The following is a 13,781-nucleotide window of genomic DNA, read 5'->3' on the forward strand; positions in this document are numbered from 1 at the left end:
GAGAAGAATATATTTCTGTGATTATCAACTTGATAAAAGAGATTACTAATCTGAAGCACTCATTCTCTCAAGCACTTTTTTTCAACAAAGAACTGCTAAAACCAGAGTTCCCTTTTCTATTCCTATAACATTCAGTTCCCTTGGAATAGTTTCAGTTTTCTAGTCTTCAAAAAAATCTCCATAGGTAATATCTAGCTATTTTTGCTTTTTTCTACCCTAAACAGCTTCCAGTAGACAGGGCACTTTTCAATTTACCCTCTGGTTGAAGTGAACAGCAAAGCCAAATTAAAAAGCAAAATATATGCAAAAGGTTAAAAGAGAAATTAATCAATACAAAACCAGAAACTAACAGGACGGGAAAAATGAAATGAGGGAGGTGCACACGCTTGTGAGTAGGGGGTGGGGGGGGTGGAGAGGGAGAGGAATAAAATGACTCCATACTGAGCCCAAGACAGGGATCAACCTCATGATCCTGAGATCATGACCTAAGCTGAAATTAAGAGTCAGTTGCTCAACCACATGAGCCACCAGGTGTCCCTTTGGGTACTTTTTTTTTTTTAATGACTAGGCTTGTACATATAATTCCCCTTCACTCTTTCACACTGCCAATCACCCCCCATTTGCCTTATTTCTGTTCATTCAAATATCAGTTCTCTGCTATATGGGCCCAAAGTTCTCAAGACCCTCATCTTTAGAATGACCACATAATATATCCTACAAATGCTGCTCTGAGAATGAATAGGGTACTATTATTTATGCTGAGACAGCAAACAAGATTATGAATTATCAGTTTAGATTTCCTACTTAACTAAGAGCTTCATGAGGAGTCTGTCTTGCCTACCACTATTCCCCCAGTTCTTATAGCACTAGGCTTAAAATATAAAAGGTATGTGTAAAAGGTGTGTGCTGGTGCAGGGCCTCTCCCCACCTCTCTCTCAATGAATGGCATGAATAATGCAAATTAAGGTAAAAGAGGAAAAACTCATCCAGATAAAATGAACTACTCTGTTCTCTCCCAAATCCTGATACTATTCAGGCCCATTCGGTATCTTTGATCATGTCCTCTTATCTCTTGCCTCCCTATCCAAAGCCCCTCCTATCAGAATATAAACTTCAGGAGAGCAGAGAATGTCTGTTTTGTTAAATGTTTCCCCAGCACCTAAAGCATTGCCTAAAGCTGGCACGGAGCACTTGAGAATTGCGTGCTCACTGAATGCTGCCTTTTATCTTGCCTTGCCCATCTCCACCTGAACGCTAAGCCACAAAACCCATATGAAGCCATTTCAGATAGTCCCAGTAAAACAATGTCTCCTTCCTCTGCATACAGTAATGTGTCATATCTTTCTTATAATACTTTCTATACATAATTTTTCCTTGTGTTAGAATTATGTTTCATTATGTGTCATTGTACTTGGTATACCGTGTAACATTTTAGCACAATGCCTGACACACAGTATCTAGAAAACTAAGATACGTCAAATGAAACTGGTAAAACAGCAGCATTTCACACAATTATGAGTACATATTAAGAGACCAGATACCATGCTAATTTTCTAGAGAACTTACTTATTCATGCTTACATACTCATTCATCCCTAGCTCAGGTCACTGTCATTTCACAATGGCAGCTCCACCTACTCAGCACCGATGGGGTTCGGAACAAGCCATCCCAGAACATGCCACTTTGGCATGTCGATTATATCTGACTTATCTGCATGGCAGGACAAACATTTATTTAGCAAACATTTGCTGTTCTCCCACCTTCCTGTGAACTGCTTTCTTCCTCTCTGAAGCCCCAGACCCACATCCCCTTCCTCAGCTCATGATGGTAATATAAACCTCAAATGGCTGGCTGCCACTGAGTCTCATATTTTTGTGGGACTCCCATATGTACATATGTAATTAAATTTGTTTTTCTCCTATTAATCTGCCTTTTTATTATTGAGGGGGGTCTCAGCCAAGAACCTAGAAGGTAGAGAGAAAATCGCTCTTCTCCCCTATAGCATCTTCCTCTTGCAAGGAGTATTATATAAAGAGAAGTATCTTTCTTAACTGTTTTGATTCCACTCCTTATCTAAATGTCCACTCTAGCCTAAACTCTTCACTACAGTTAAAAAGGTTCTACAGTATGCCCACCTGTATTTCTTGCCCTGTTAACCATGCACACTGTTTTCTCCAAGTGGAACAACATCCTTTACCATTTCAATTCAAAAAAGTTACATGCAAAGTTTCATTCCTCTGCCCAAAGGCCTTCTGGGGGCAGCATTATCTATTCTGAGTCACTTTAGTTATCCTTGCCTGGTCTAACAGACTTATTAGTTAGTACTTGTGCTGTCACTTATAATCTATTTAAGTCCCTAATCGTGTATGTGTGTGTGTCTCTCTCTTTGTACATATATATAAACTTTATATATACTTATGTTCAATGTGGAGGTTCTCTTCTAAAATCATGGACCATTAGCCCACACAAGATATGCATATATAAAAAGAAATATGAGGGACACCTGGGTGGCTCAGTTGGTTAAGCAGCTGCCTTCGGCTCAGGTCATGATCCCGGCGTCCTGGGATAGAGTCCTACATTGGGCTCCTTGCTTGGCGGGGAGCCTGCTTCTCCCTCTGCCTCTGCCTGCCATTCTGTCTGCCTGTGCTCGCTCTCTCTCCCTCTCTCTCTGACAAATAAATAAAATCTTAAAAAAAAAAAAAAAAAAAAGAAATATGATTCAGTGTTGTGGTCTTCAACATAATAAATACTAGTGGCAGGAAAGGACAGATGTAAAGAGTGTAAACTGTAAAGGCAGACTACCTAGGTTCATAATGTTTGATATTTATGGCCTTGATATTTATTGTCCCTACTACCCTTTGACAACTTACTGAGCATCCATACCTATCAGTTTCATTATTTGTAGTTATTATAAAAATTACATGAGTTAATATACATAAAATTATTTAAAAAGCATCTGGAGTGTGCCTGGGTGGCTGAGTCAGTTAAATGTCTGGCTTTGGCACACGTCATGATCTCAGGGTCGTAGGATCAAGTCCTGGGATCAAGTCCCATGTCGGACTCTGCGCTCAGCAGGGAGTCTGCTTGCCCCTTTCCCTCTACCCACTCGTGTGCATATTTTCTGTCTAATAAAGAAATAAAATCTTTAAAAAAATAAATAAAACTAAAAAGCATCTGGCACCTAAACTCAATGTAATTACCTATCATTATTATTATTACAATGTCGTCTTAGCACAAACTGCTATACAAAATTACCATAAGCTAGATGGCTTATCAACAACCGAAATGTATTTCTCACAGTTCTAGAAGCAGGAACTCCAAGATCATGGTGCCAATGTGGCCAGGTTCTGGTGAGAAAGAACCCTGTTATAGGTATCCTCATTGGTTTCTCACATGGTGCAAAGACAGCTAGCTAACTCTGTGGCCTATTCTTATAAAGGCACTAATCCCATTTGTGAGGGTTATATCCTTTTGACCTAATTACCTCCCAAAGGGCCCACCTCCAAATACTGTCGTACTGAAATTGGGGTTTCAAACACAGGCATATTAGGGGAACATAAACATTCAGTTCAAAGCAGCTATTAAGACTTCTATCTTCTTACTTTATAACCGAGGATACTGAAACTCAAAACAACAATTTGCCAAAAGTCACAAGAACAAGTACACTGTAAAACCAGAAGAGAAACAAAGGACTCCCAGTAAAGGAGCCTATTCATTTTACCATGCTAAATTTATGCAGTAATATTTTTAAGGTCTGCAGGTCCATTTTATGATAAAGAAAAAGTGGTGAGGTGTTAAGAAGTGAGAAAAAGGAAAATGAGAGACATTTATATATGCAAAGATTAAGAAAAGAAAAAAGGCATTCTCTTAATGATCAAGACAGAACATGGGCTTATTATGTTCATATAAATGGAGGACAGGAAGGTGATCCACAGAAATGAATTAAGAGTATTAGGTTGGAGAGAACTATCATGCTTTATTTTTCATTTAGGACATAAAGATACAGTTACTTCAATTTTTCAAAAACCCTTTCTCTTTAGCAGTTTAGAGAGCTAATTCTGTTCCTCTAAAAGCTCATCTCTTCAAAAATGCATAAAATATTTTGATTTTTCACACAGAATTCTGATGTTTACACATGGGAAAAAAATTCAAATTTCAGAAATTTAATAAACTTTGAGGAATGTCAACATATTTACCATCTACATTTTAAAAACTTTAAAGTTTTTTAAAAATATTTTTTTTATTTATTTATTTGACGGGGGGAGAGAGAGAGAGAGAAAGAGAGAGAACAAGTGGACAGAGAGGCAGGCAGAGAGAGAGGAGGAAGCAGGCCGCCAGCTGAGCAGAGAGCCTGATGCGGGCCTGGATCCCAGGACCCTGAGATCATGACCCGAGCTGAAGGCAGAGGCTTAACCCACTGAGCCACCCAGGCACCCCTACATTTTAAAAACTTTTAAAGTTTAGGGGTGCCTGGATGGCTCAGTCAGTAGAGCATGCAACTCTTGATCTCAGGGTTGTTGAGTTTGAGCCCCACATTGGGTGTGTAGAAATTACTCAAAAAAATAAAAACAGGGAGGCGCCTGGGTGGCTCAGTGGGTTAAAGCCTCTGCCTTCGGCTCGGGTCATGATCCCAGGGTCCTGGGATTGAGCCCCACATCGGACTCTCTGCTCAGCAGGGAGCCTGCTTTCTCCTCCTCTCTCTCTTCTCTCTGCCTGCCTCTCTTCCTACTTGTGATCTCTGTCAAATAAATAAATAAAATTAAAAAAAAAAAAACACAAAAACAAAAAAACAGGGTTGCCTGGGTGATTCAGATCATGATCTCAGAGTCATTAGATCGAGCCCTATGAGGCTCTCACAGGGCTGGGAATCTGTTTAAGATTCTCTTTCTCCCTCTCCCTCTGCCCCTCACCTCTTGCTCACTTGCACACCCTCTCTCTCTAAAATTAATTAATTAATTAATTAATCAAATCAAATAAAGTTTCAATTTATGGGTCATGTTTAGTTTTTAAGAAAACTTTAAACATATAAATATCATATTCAGAACCATCACTATTTGACTATCTTGTGCGTTTCCTTAGATAGAACCCAATGGTCATTTAAAATACAAACTGTTGGGGTTCCTGGGTGGCTTAGTGGGTTAAGCCTCTGCCTTCGGCTCAGGTCATGATCTCAGGGTCCTGGGATCAAGCCCCACATCGGGCTCTCTGTTCAGTGGGGAACCTGTTTCCCCCTCTCTCTCTGCCTACTTGTGATCTCTGTCAAATAAATAAATAAAATAATTTTTAAAATTAAAAAAAAATACAAACTGTTCTAATAAAAATACTACAAACTCCCCCCAAAAAAACCTCTAAATGAAAAATAGACATAACTAGTTTCTCAGAGCAAGAAATTATATTTTGTATGAAGACTATCTTTCAGAGTATTTGTTAAAAGAGTATCCGTCTCCCTGATTATATGTACTCTGCTTACAGCTAGAATCTTTCTATATAGTTCCTCTCCTACAGTAGCAACCAACACATAGCTCAGGCCAAAATAATTATCAGTAGTATTAACCAAAAGACTCTGGCTCTTTTATGGAACTACACTACAAAGTTAAGTTGTTGAAGCTTTTACATGCTTTTTAACTTAACTTAAAGTGAAGATAAAAGGATAAATAGTAGAAAATATAGAAATTACGTGCCCAAAATACACACCAAAGAACATATGCTTTGTATGTAAAACATACATAACGTGTAATATGAATCCTTTATTTCCACAAACTTCCACTGTAAAACAGACAATATGGTCTTCAGGAAAAAAACAGGACTCTCAAAAATAAAAAGTGATTGCTCTAAGAACTATGCAACAAGGTAACAATAAAATTCAGGGTTGATGTCCAAAGGAATGCACAGCTGTCAACCCAACTACCAATGCAAATTTCCAAAAATAATTTAAGTTCCAGAAACTTCAGTAGAGAACAAATGGGAGAGAAGATCACGATTCCTTAGCCTTCCAAGATATATATCCTTGCTGATGCTCTGGGTTAACAATGTGGATAGCTCTCCCGTTCCTTCAAATTCTAGCAATAAATGCTAAATGTTCTGTGTTCCATATCCTCACACCATTAAAGCCCAATTGCTAAGTCTCTTTTAAAAGAAGGTGGAGGGCAGGAACTGAGGTTCATTCCCTCTCAAACCATTACATATGGTTTACATACATACATTACATACACAGCTCTCACCATCATCTGTTTTAAAACTTACCAGAAGGCCATCCCACCAATACTAAACCTTCTTTTTAAAAATTTTATTTTTTTGAGAGAGAGGGAGAGAGAGAGAGCACGCTACGAGCAGGGGGAGCAGCAGAAGGAGAGGGAGAAGCAGGCTACGCACTGAACAGGGAGCCCAATGTCAGGCTCAATCCTGGGACCCTGTGCTCATGACCTGAGCTGAAGGCAGATGCTCACCCAAATGAGCCACCCAGGTGCCCCTAAACTTTCATTTCTTTAATTTCCTTTATTTCTTAAACTTTGGTATGTGTAAAATTAAAACATGTTCTGGCCTAAGAGTTCACCTCTAACTCTATATAGCTTGGTAAATGGAATACTGAATTCCCTCTGCTGGCTCCATTTACGTTGCTGCTACACTTCATAGCTTACCTGACCCCAACTTAAACACAGCTTAAGGTCCTTATCTTTGAGAATCGGAAGTTTTATCGCTCCACCAGGAAGAAGTTTTATATCTCTATCAGGAACCACCATAAAAAAATTTATTTGACCAAACAATTACCCAGTTTCTCTTATCTTATTCCCTTTGTCCTGCTTTTTTCTGCAAACATTTACTGATACTTATAAGCTGTGAAAAATACTAACTCTAGAGATACAAATATATTTCTCAGTTCTTAAGGGATCACAGTCCAGCAAAGGAGACAAATATAGAGAAAAATAATTCCTACAAAATGTGAGAAATACTATAAAAGAACTTTGTAAAATTCTATATGAACACAAAGTGAGGAAAAGTTTCATAATGTAGTTAACATATGAAATGAGCCTTAAAGAAGAATAGGGTATAATGGTGTATATGTGTGTGTTTTAGTTGAGATAATGAAAATACAGAATGGGGAAAGCTGAAACGTAAAGTTAATGTCTGATGACAGCCAAAGTGTTGACTAAAAGTATATTCCAACAAATAACAGGACATCAACTAGAGCTCCATTTCTCTTTCATTCTTATAAATTAATTTTAACCATAAATTCGTAAGAATGACCTTATAAACAACACATACACACAGGATTTGGCATATGAAATTATTACTACATGGCTGGAAGCAGGAAAAAGCATTGCAAAGACAATCAGGAAAATTCAATGTCATCAGACTGATTATCTGCAGTGAAAGGGAATAGCTCTGTTACATAAAACCAGTCTTCAATGTTGTAGATACAGAGGAATGAATACCAAATTAAATTCCAGCAGACTTGGATTCAAGTCTCAGACAGTAGCTATGCCCTAATTACACAACAAACTTTTTACTTAATTCCTAAACTGCTTACCTCATTCAAGGGTTATTAAGATCAAATAAAATGAGTCTGAAAGTGCTCTGAAAAAACAGAAATGCTATACAAATAAAATACTATACCTTCATTAAGCTTGTACCTATATTAGAAATTAACTTTAAAAATTTATATTGCTGACATAAACTCTCATACTAAATTTGTGATAAAGAGATTTTTACCCGTTCTACAGATCGTGCTCTCTTCTTTGGCCGAGTAGGCAGCGCATCTTCTTTCGGATTGGTGTCTATTGCCCAGTAGGACCCCTAAAAGTAAAGAAAGAAATTATATTAACAGTATATTACAGCAACTCTATACCATTAAGAATGGATTTTTATAATCCTCTGCTCCAAAAACAAACATTCTGCAGATACAACAGTGGAAAAACAGCATGAGAAGATACACTAGCTCTGCACTGAGAAAAGTAAAGTTTATATTAGAAGCAAAGTCCATTTACAATTAGATTATTAAAAAAGAAAAAAATCACAATCTGAAGTAGTGTGAGGTCCAAGAACTTCTGCCACAGCCAAAGTAAAGTGCAGTGATCAACTGAACACACTTTTAAAATATATACTGATTCTTAATTGGACATATATGATAATTACAACAGCACAGGACTTTAAAGTCTAATGGGTTTTATGTATAAAGATACTATAATTTCTATACTCTGGGACCTCACAAATCTAAATGGTTAAGCGAAACAATTCAGAAAGACAAACTGCTTGAACACATTCTATATAATAAATGCATCCTGGGAAGCAATGGTCTGTAAACAAGTATTTTATTGCTTATTCTGTCACAACTTTTTAACTATTTATCCTCTCTCAGACACAAGTTCTCAGACCACTCATTTGAAAATACATATTTAGTACCTACTGTGTTCCAGGTACTCAAAAACTGTGACTCCTTTACAAAATATTTGAAAAGTACAGATCATACCATTTACAGATTATTATACAGATGAAGAAACCAAAGCTCAAAAACAGAAGTGATTTGTTCAACCAAGGGTATGAGAACCAGGACCAGAATCAAGGCCTTGCTTCCCTTCTTCCTCAACTTGTTTATACACACACACACACACCCCTATTTAGGGAGGGGGGCAAGGAATGAAGGAGAGAGTAAGAAAAGGAAAAGAAGGGAGGGAGATACACATTTCAGCTTCCCTGGCTCCTTTTCAAGCAATATTTAACAATGAGGGGAAATAAAGCACTCATCTATCAAATCCTCAAACTTGCATCCAACATGAATTATCTGCTTAGAGTTCTTTAAGCATACCGTGTCCTTTCACACAGCTATGCCTTGCCCTACATGGTGATCTCCTGCCTATAATATTTACCCTACCACTGACAACCTCACATTCCACCTTCAAAATTTAGCTCAGATCTTATCTAAAGGAATCCTTCCTCTGATCCTCCCACTGTCCTTAAGAATTCATCATTCTATCCCTCTTTAAGATCTCCATGCATTTTATACATCCGGACTATTGACTGCACTTAACATTTATAAACTTATTTATAGGCCTGAATCCTTTCTGGGCTGAGTTCCTTAATAGCAGAAACTCATTTATATATCCACTGTGCCCGGCACAATATCAGACACATAGCAAGTACTCAATAAACACTTCTTGAAATGGGAAGAAAAGCATTTGAACAAACTGTGCCAACAATGTTAAGAGTACAGGGTATGATACCAGGCCTTCCCAGATCCTAGTTTATGCAGGTACCTGAACTTAGCACTCATTTCATCACCCAGCCATTACTGGAGGATTCTTCCATGATATCTTTTCTAAGTAGTCATTGCAGTTTCAGCTAATTAGTCTACCAGACCTGATGTAAACTTCCCAAGAAGCATGTAAAATATACATGCTACAGAAATTAAGCACTAAAAATAAAAACAATGATTTTATGAGTAGGTTCAGCTAACAAGTTTCAAAATAAACAAAGAAGGAAAAAGGTCTTATACTCAATTAATACACAAATTGAAAAATAAAGTGGGAAGAAAAATACCAACACTCATCAGACAATAGTTTAAAATCCTCTGTTCATGGAAATGACAAATTCCAGCGTTTAGTGTTGTTTTCATGGGTGTGTATTTGTGTGTTAATCTGGGGAAACAGCTCACTGCCCATACATCAGACTGATTTATTAAACATTTTAATAGAACTATAAAAATTATACATTCTTCCACACAAAATATGATTGGCTGTGGCTTGTTACAAATACATCAACAACAAAGAAAAAAATTGTTCATAAGCTTAACTCTTCAGGAAGTACTCAAAAAACCTTAGATGCCCAAATTCAAGATTTTATTTATTTATGACAGACCCAGAGACAGAGAGAGCACATGCATGTGCATATAAGTGGGCTCCCTGTGGGGCTTGATCCCAGGATTCTGGGATCATGACCTGAGCCAAAGGCAGATGTCCAACCAACTAAACCACCCAGGCACCCCTATCTTCTCACCCATGTTTTCTTCTAGATATTTCATAAAATAGTCTTAACCTTTATGTTAAGGTCTCTGATTCACTTAGGGTTAACTCTCTCAAAAATCAGCTGAATATATACACGGCTCATTTCTGAACTCTATTCTGTTCCATTGATCTACTTGTCTATCCTTATACCAGTAACACTGTGTTTTAATTACTCTTGTTGTATAAAAAGCCTTGAAATCAGGCACCACAAGTCCTACAACTTCAGTTTTTTTCAAAACTGTTTTGCCTATTCTAGGTCCTTTGCATTTCCACGTAACTATGAGAACCAGCTTGTCAGTTTCTTTTAAAAAAAAAATCTGGTGGGATTTTTCATTTGACTGCATTCTCTATAAACCAATTTGGAGAAGACTGACATCCAACATGAGTCCTCTATTCCACAAGCCCATAAACATGCTATAGCTCTCCATTTACTTAGGTCTTTTATTTCTTCTTGGTAATGTTTTACAGTTTTCAGGGAAGACATCTGTATTTATTTTGTTAAAATGTATCCCTAAAGTATTTCATTGTTTTGCATGCAACTGCAAATGGAACTGCTTTTGTTAACCTCTAGTTGTTCCTTGGTAGTTTAAAAAAATTACACTGTCCTTGTATCTTTTGACTTTACTAAACTCATTTATTAGTTATAGGGGCTTTTCCATAGCTTCTTTAGGATTTTCTACATATGCAATATTGTTGTTTGCAAAACAAGACAGTTTCACTTAGTATTTTTCCACCTGGATGGCTTTTTTTCTTGCCTTACTCCACTGGCTTGGCCCTCTAATAGAATGTTTCGTAAAAGTGAATGCAAACACCCTTGTTTGTTCTCAATCTCAGAGGGAAAGCATCCACTTTCTCATTATTAAATACAATGTAAATTCTTTTTTTTTAATTTAAGATTTTATTTATTTGACAGAGATCACAAGTAGGCAGAGAGGCAAGCAGAGGGCCGACGCAGGGCTGGATCCCAGGACCCCTAGATCACGACCCGAGCCGAAGGCAGAGGCTTTTAACCCACTGAGCCATGCAGGCGCCCCCGTAAATTCTCTTCAATAGGTGACTTGTTAATCAAATTAAGGAAATTCCTTTTTATTCCTAGCGTGCTGAATGAGTTTCAATTTTTTTCTACACTTAAGATATGATTTTTCTGTTTCCTTCTACTACTTAGTGAATTATATATATCAATTGGTTTTCTAATTTTAACCTGAAGTGCATTCCTGGGACAAATCCCACCTGATCATGACATATTCTCCTTTTTATATATCAATGAATTTAATTCGGTAATATTTTGTTAAAGATCTTTGGGTCTACGTTCACAAAGGATATTGGTCTGTAGTTTTCTGATTATTTCTTTGCCTGACTTTGGTACCACAGTGATGCTGAACTAATGAAATGAGCTATGTAAACTGCTCCTTCATCCACTTCTCTTTTTTTAAACTTTCTGGAAAATTGGCATTGCTCTTTCCTTAAAGTATTTCAGCTTCTGGTTTCATTGCTTTTGTTTGTTCATTTTCCAGTTTACTGATTTCTAATCTTACTTTTATTGTTTCCTTCCACTTACTTTGGATTCAATTTGCTCTTATTTTCCTAATTTAAGGTAAATGTTTACATAACTGATTTCAGACTCTTCTAATTTTTCTAATTTAAACCTGTAAGCTCCTTCCTAAACAATGCACTGGCTGCATGTCACAGATTTTTATATATTCCACTCTCATTACCACCCAAATCAAAATACTTTCTAATACCCCTACGATTTTGCCTGTGACCCCAAAGGTACTTTAAAAATGCATCATTTCATTTCTAGACATTTGGGGTTTTTTAAAATATATTTTTGTTACTAATTTCAAATTTAATTCTACTAGTCAGAAAAAATTCTCTGTAAAATTTCACCCTCTAGAGGTGCCTGGCTGGCTCAGTTGGTTAAGCACCTGTCTTCAGCTTAGGTCATGATCCCAGGGTCCTGGGATCAAGCTCCTGAATCTGGCTCCCTGCTCAATGGGGGATCTGCTTCTCCCTCTCCCTCTGCCCCTTCCTCTGCTATGCTCTCTTGCACTCTGTCAAGTAAGTAAATAAAATCTTTTAAAATATATATATATATTTCACCCTCTAGTGATCTACTATAACTTGTTTTCTAGCCCAGCATGTGGTATACCATGGTGAATATTTACTGTGCCTTTGAAAAGAGTGTAATTCTGCTTTTGAGGAATGTAGTGTTCAGATCCTTAAATACTTATTTGTCTAACTGTTCTACTATTTGCTGAGAGAAATACGTCAAAAATCTCTATAATTATGGTTCTATTTCTCTTTTTGGTTCTGACAATTTTTCTTTGTGTTTGTTTTTGTTTTTGTTTTTTTTGGAAATTCTAGTTTTGTGGGGTTTAGTTTGGGATTTTTTTTTTTTTTTAAGATTTTTATCTTTAAGTAATCTCCACCCAGTGCAGGGTTGAACTCACAACCTCGATATTAAGAGTCCCATGCTCCACCAACTGAGCTAGCCAGGCACCCCAAGAAACTCTTTTTTGAGGTACACACGTTTATAATTCTTAGGTACTCCTGAGGCACAGGTCTTTCCTTCTGCTATCTATATAATATGCTGTTAAGGCTACTCAGTGAATTATCCATTTAGTTATAGTTCTTTTCAGCTATACATTTTCATTTGGTTCTTTTCATAGTTTCCATCTCTGTACTGAAATTCCCAATCTGTTCATTCATTCATTATTTGAATATACATTATTTTGATTCTTTCAACATACTTACAGTAGCTGCTTTGAAATCTGTGTCTACTAAATCCACTCTCTGGGCCACTTGTTCCCCTGATTGAAGAGCTGAGGTAACTCCATCCAACTCTTTCTGACATACTGACACCAGTCTCTTTTATTTCCTACCCTTTTAGACAAGTTCTCCATGAATTTTTCCCTGAGTAATGCACGAAGCTGAATTCCAACATAAGAACTACAATATTTAGAAGATCACCCGATACCCTGAAGAGAACATCTATCAATCCACATACCTGGATTCAAACCCCAGATCTGGTTCAAGAATCTTGAACAAGTTACCAAACCTTTGATCTACTTTCCTCATATCTATTTCATAGAGTTATCGTGACAATTAGCACTAAATATATACTAGGAAATCTAGTTATTACTATTTAACTATAAATAAGAAGTGTTCATGGGACAGAGATGTTATAACTTATAGGATAAATAATAAAATAACAGTGGCAAACAAATTTATGAGCTGTTTTAATAGGAATTTAAGCTAGTAAACCCAGATTTTCTAAAACATGTAAAATACATACTGTTATTATATTCAGGTTTTCCTGGTTTTGAAAATATATACACCAAAATGGTCAACATCTCCTGAATACAACTAACTGCTCATCAACCGTCATGCACAGAACTAAAACAAACATCTTCCAATCTCTAAAATGTTCTTTTTATTACTTCTGGTTCTTTAACTTATATTTTACTACCAGAAGACAATTCAGATTTCAAATACATATTATTACTTCTGGTTCTTCTTGCATTTACACTTTCAAAGTCCAGTACTTTTGAAATTTTTGATGGCTCAGAATTTTGGTGCAGGATGGCTATCTCTACTCCAAAACTGTAAAACACATTCTCTTATTTGGTTTATAAGCACCAAACCAAATGAGGACCCTGATTAGCTTTTTCATTTCTGTATCATCTATTTCCTCACAAGCACTTTTGTATACATATCAGAATTCAGGATTTGGGGACACCCAGGTGGCTCAGCAGATTGGACGTCTGCCTTCAGCTCAGGTCA

The 13,781-nt window shown here is 36.9% G+C and overlaps 1 protein-coding gene across 3 annotated transcripts in view; it reads right to left on the bottom strand.

Annotated features, from left to right (window-relative positions):
* Nucleotides 1-13,781, bottom strand: part of FOXJ3 (forkhead box J3) — a 151,880-nt gene that overhangs the window by 55,126 nt on the left and 82,973 nt on the right. For all 3 annotated transcript variants that reach the window (XM_032877464.1, XM_032877462.1, XM_032877463.1), the window contains exon 5: nucleotides 7,711-7,794. In XM_032877464.1, the coding sequence (XP_032733355.1) occupies nucleotides 7,711-7,794 (84 nt within the window). The remainder of the gene's footprint in view (nucleotides 1-7,710; nucleotides 7,795-13,781) is intronic.

This window comes from Lontra canadensis, unplaced genomic scaffold (genome assembly GCF_010015895.1).
Source record: "Lontra canadensis isolate GAN:19392208 unplaced genomic scaffold, GSC_riverotter_1.0 scaffold60, whole genome shotgun sequence".
Lineage (NCBI taxonomy): Eukaryota > Metazoa > Chordata > Mammalia > Carnivora > Mustelidae > Lontra > Lontra canadensis.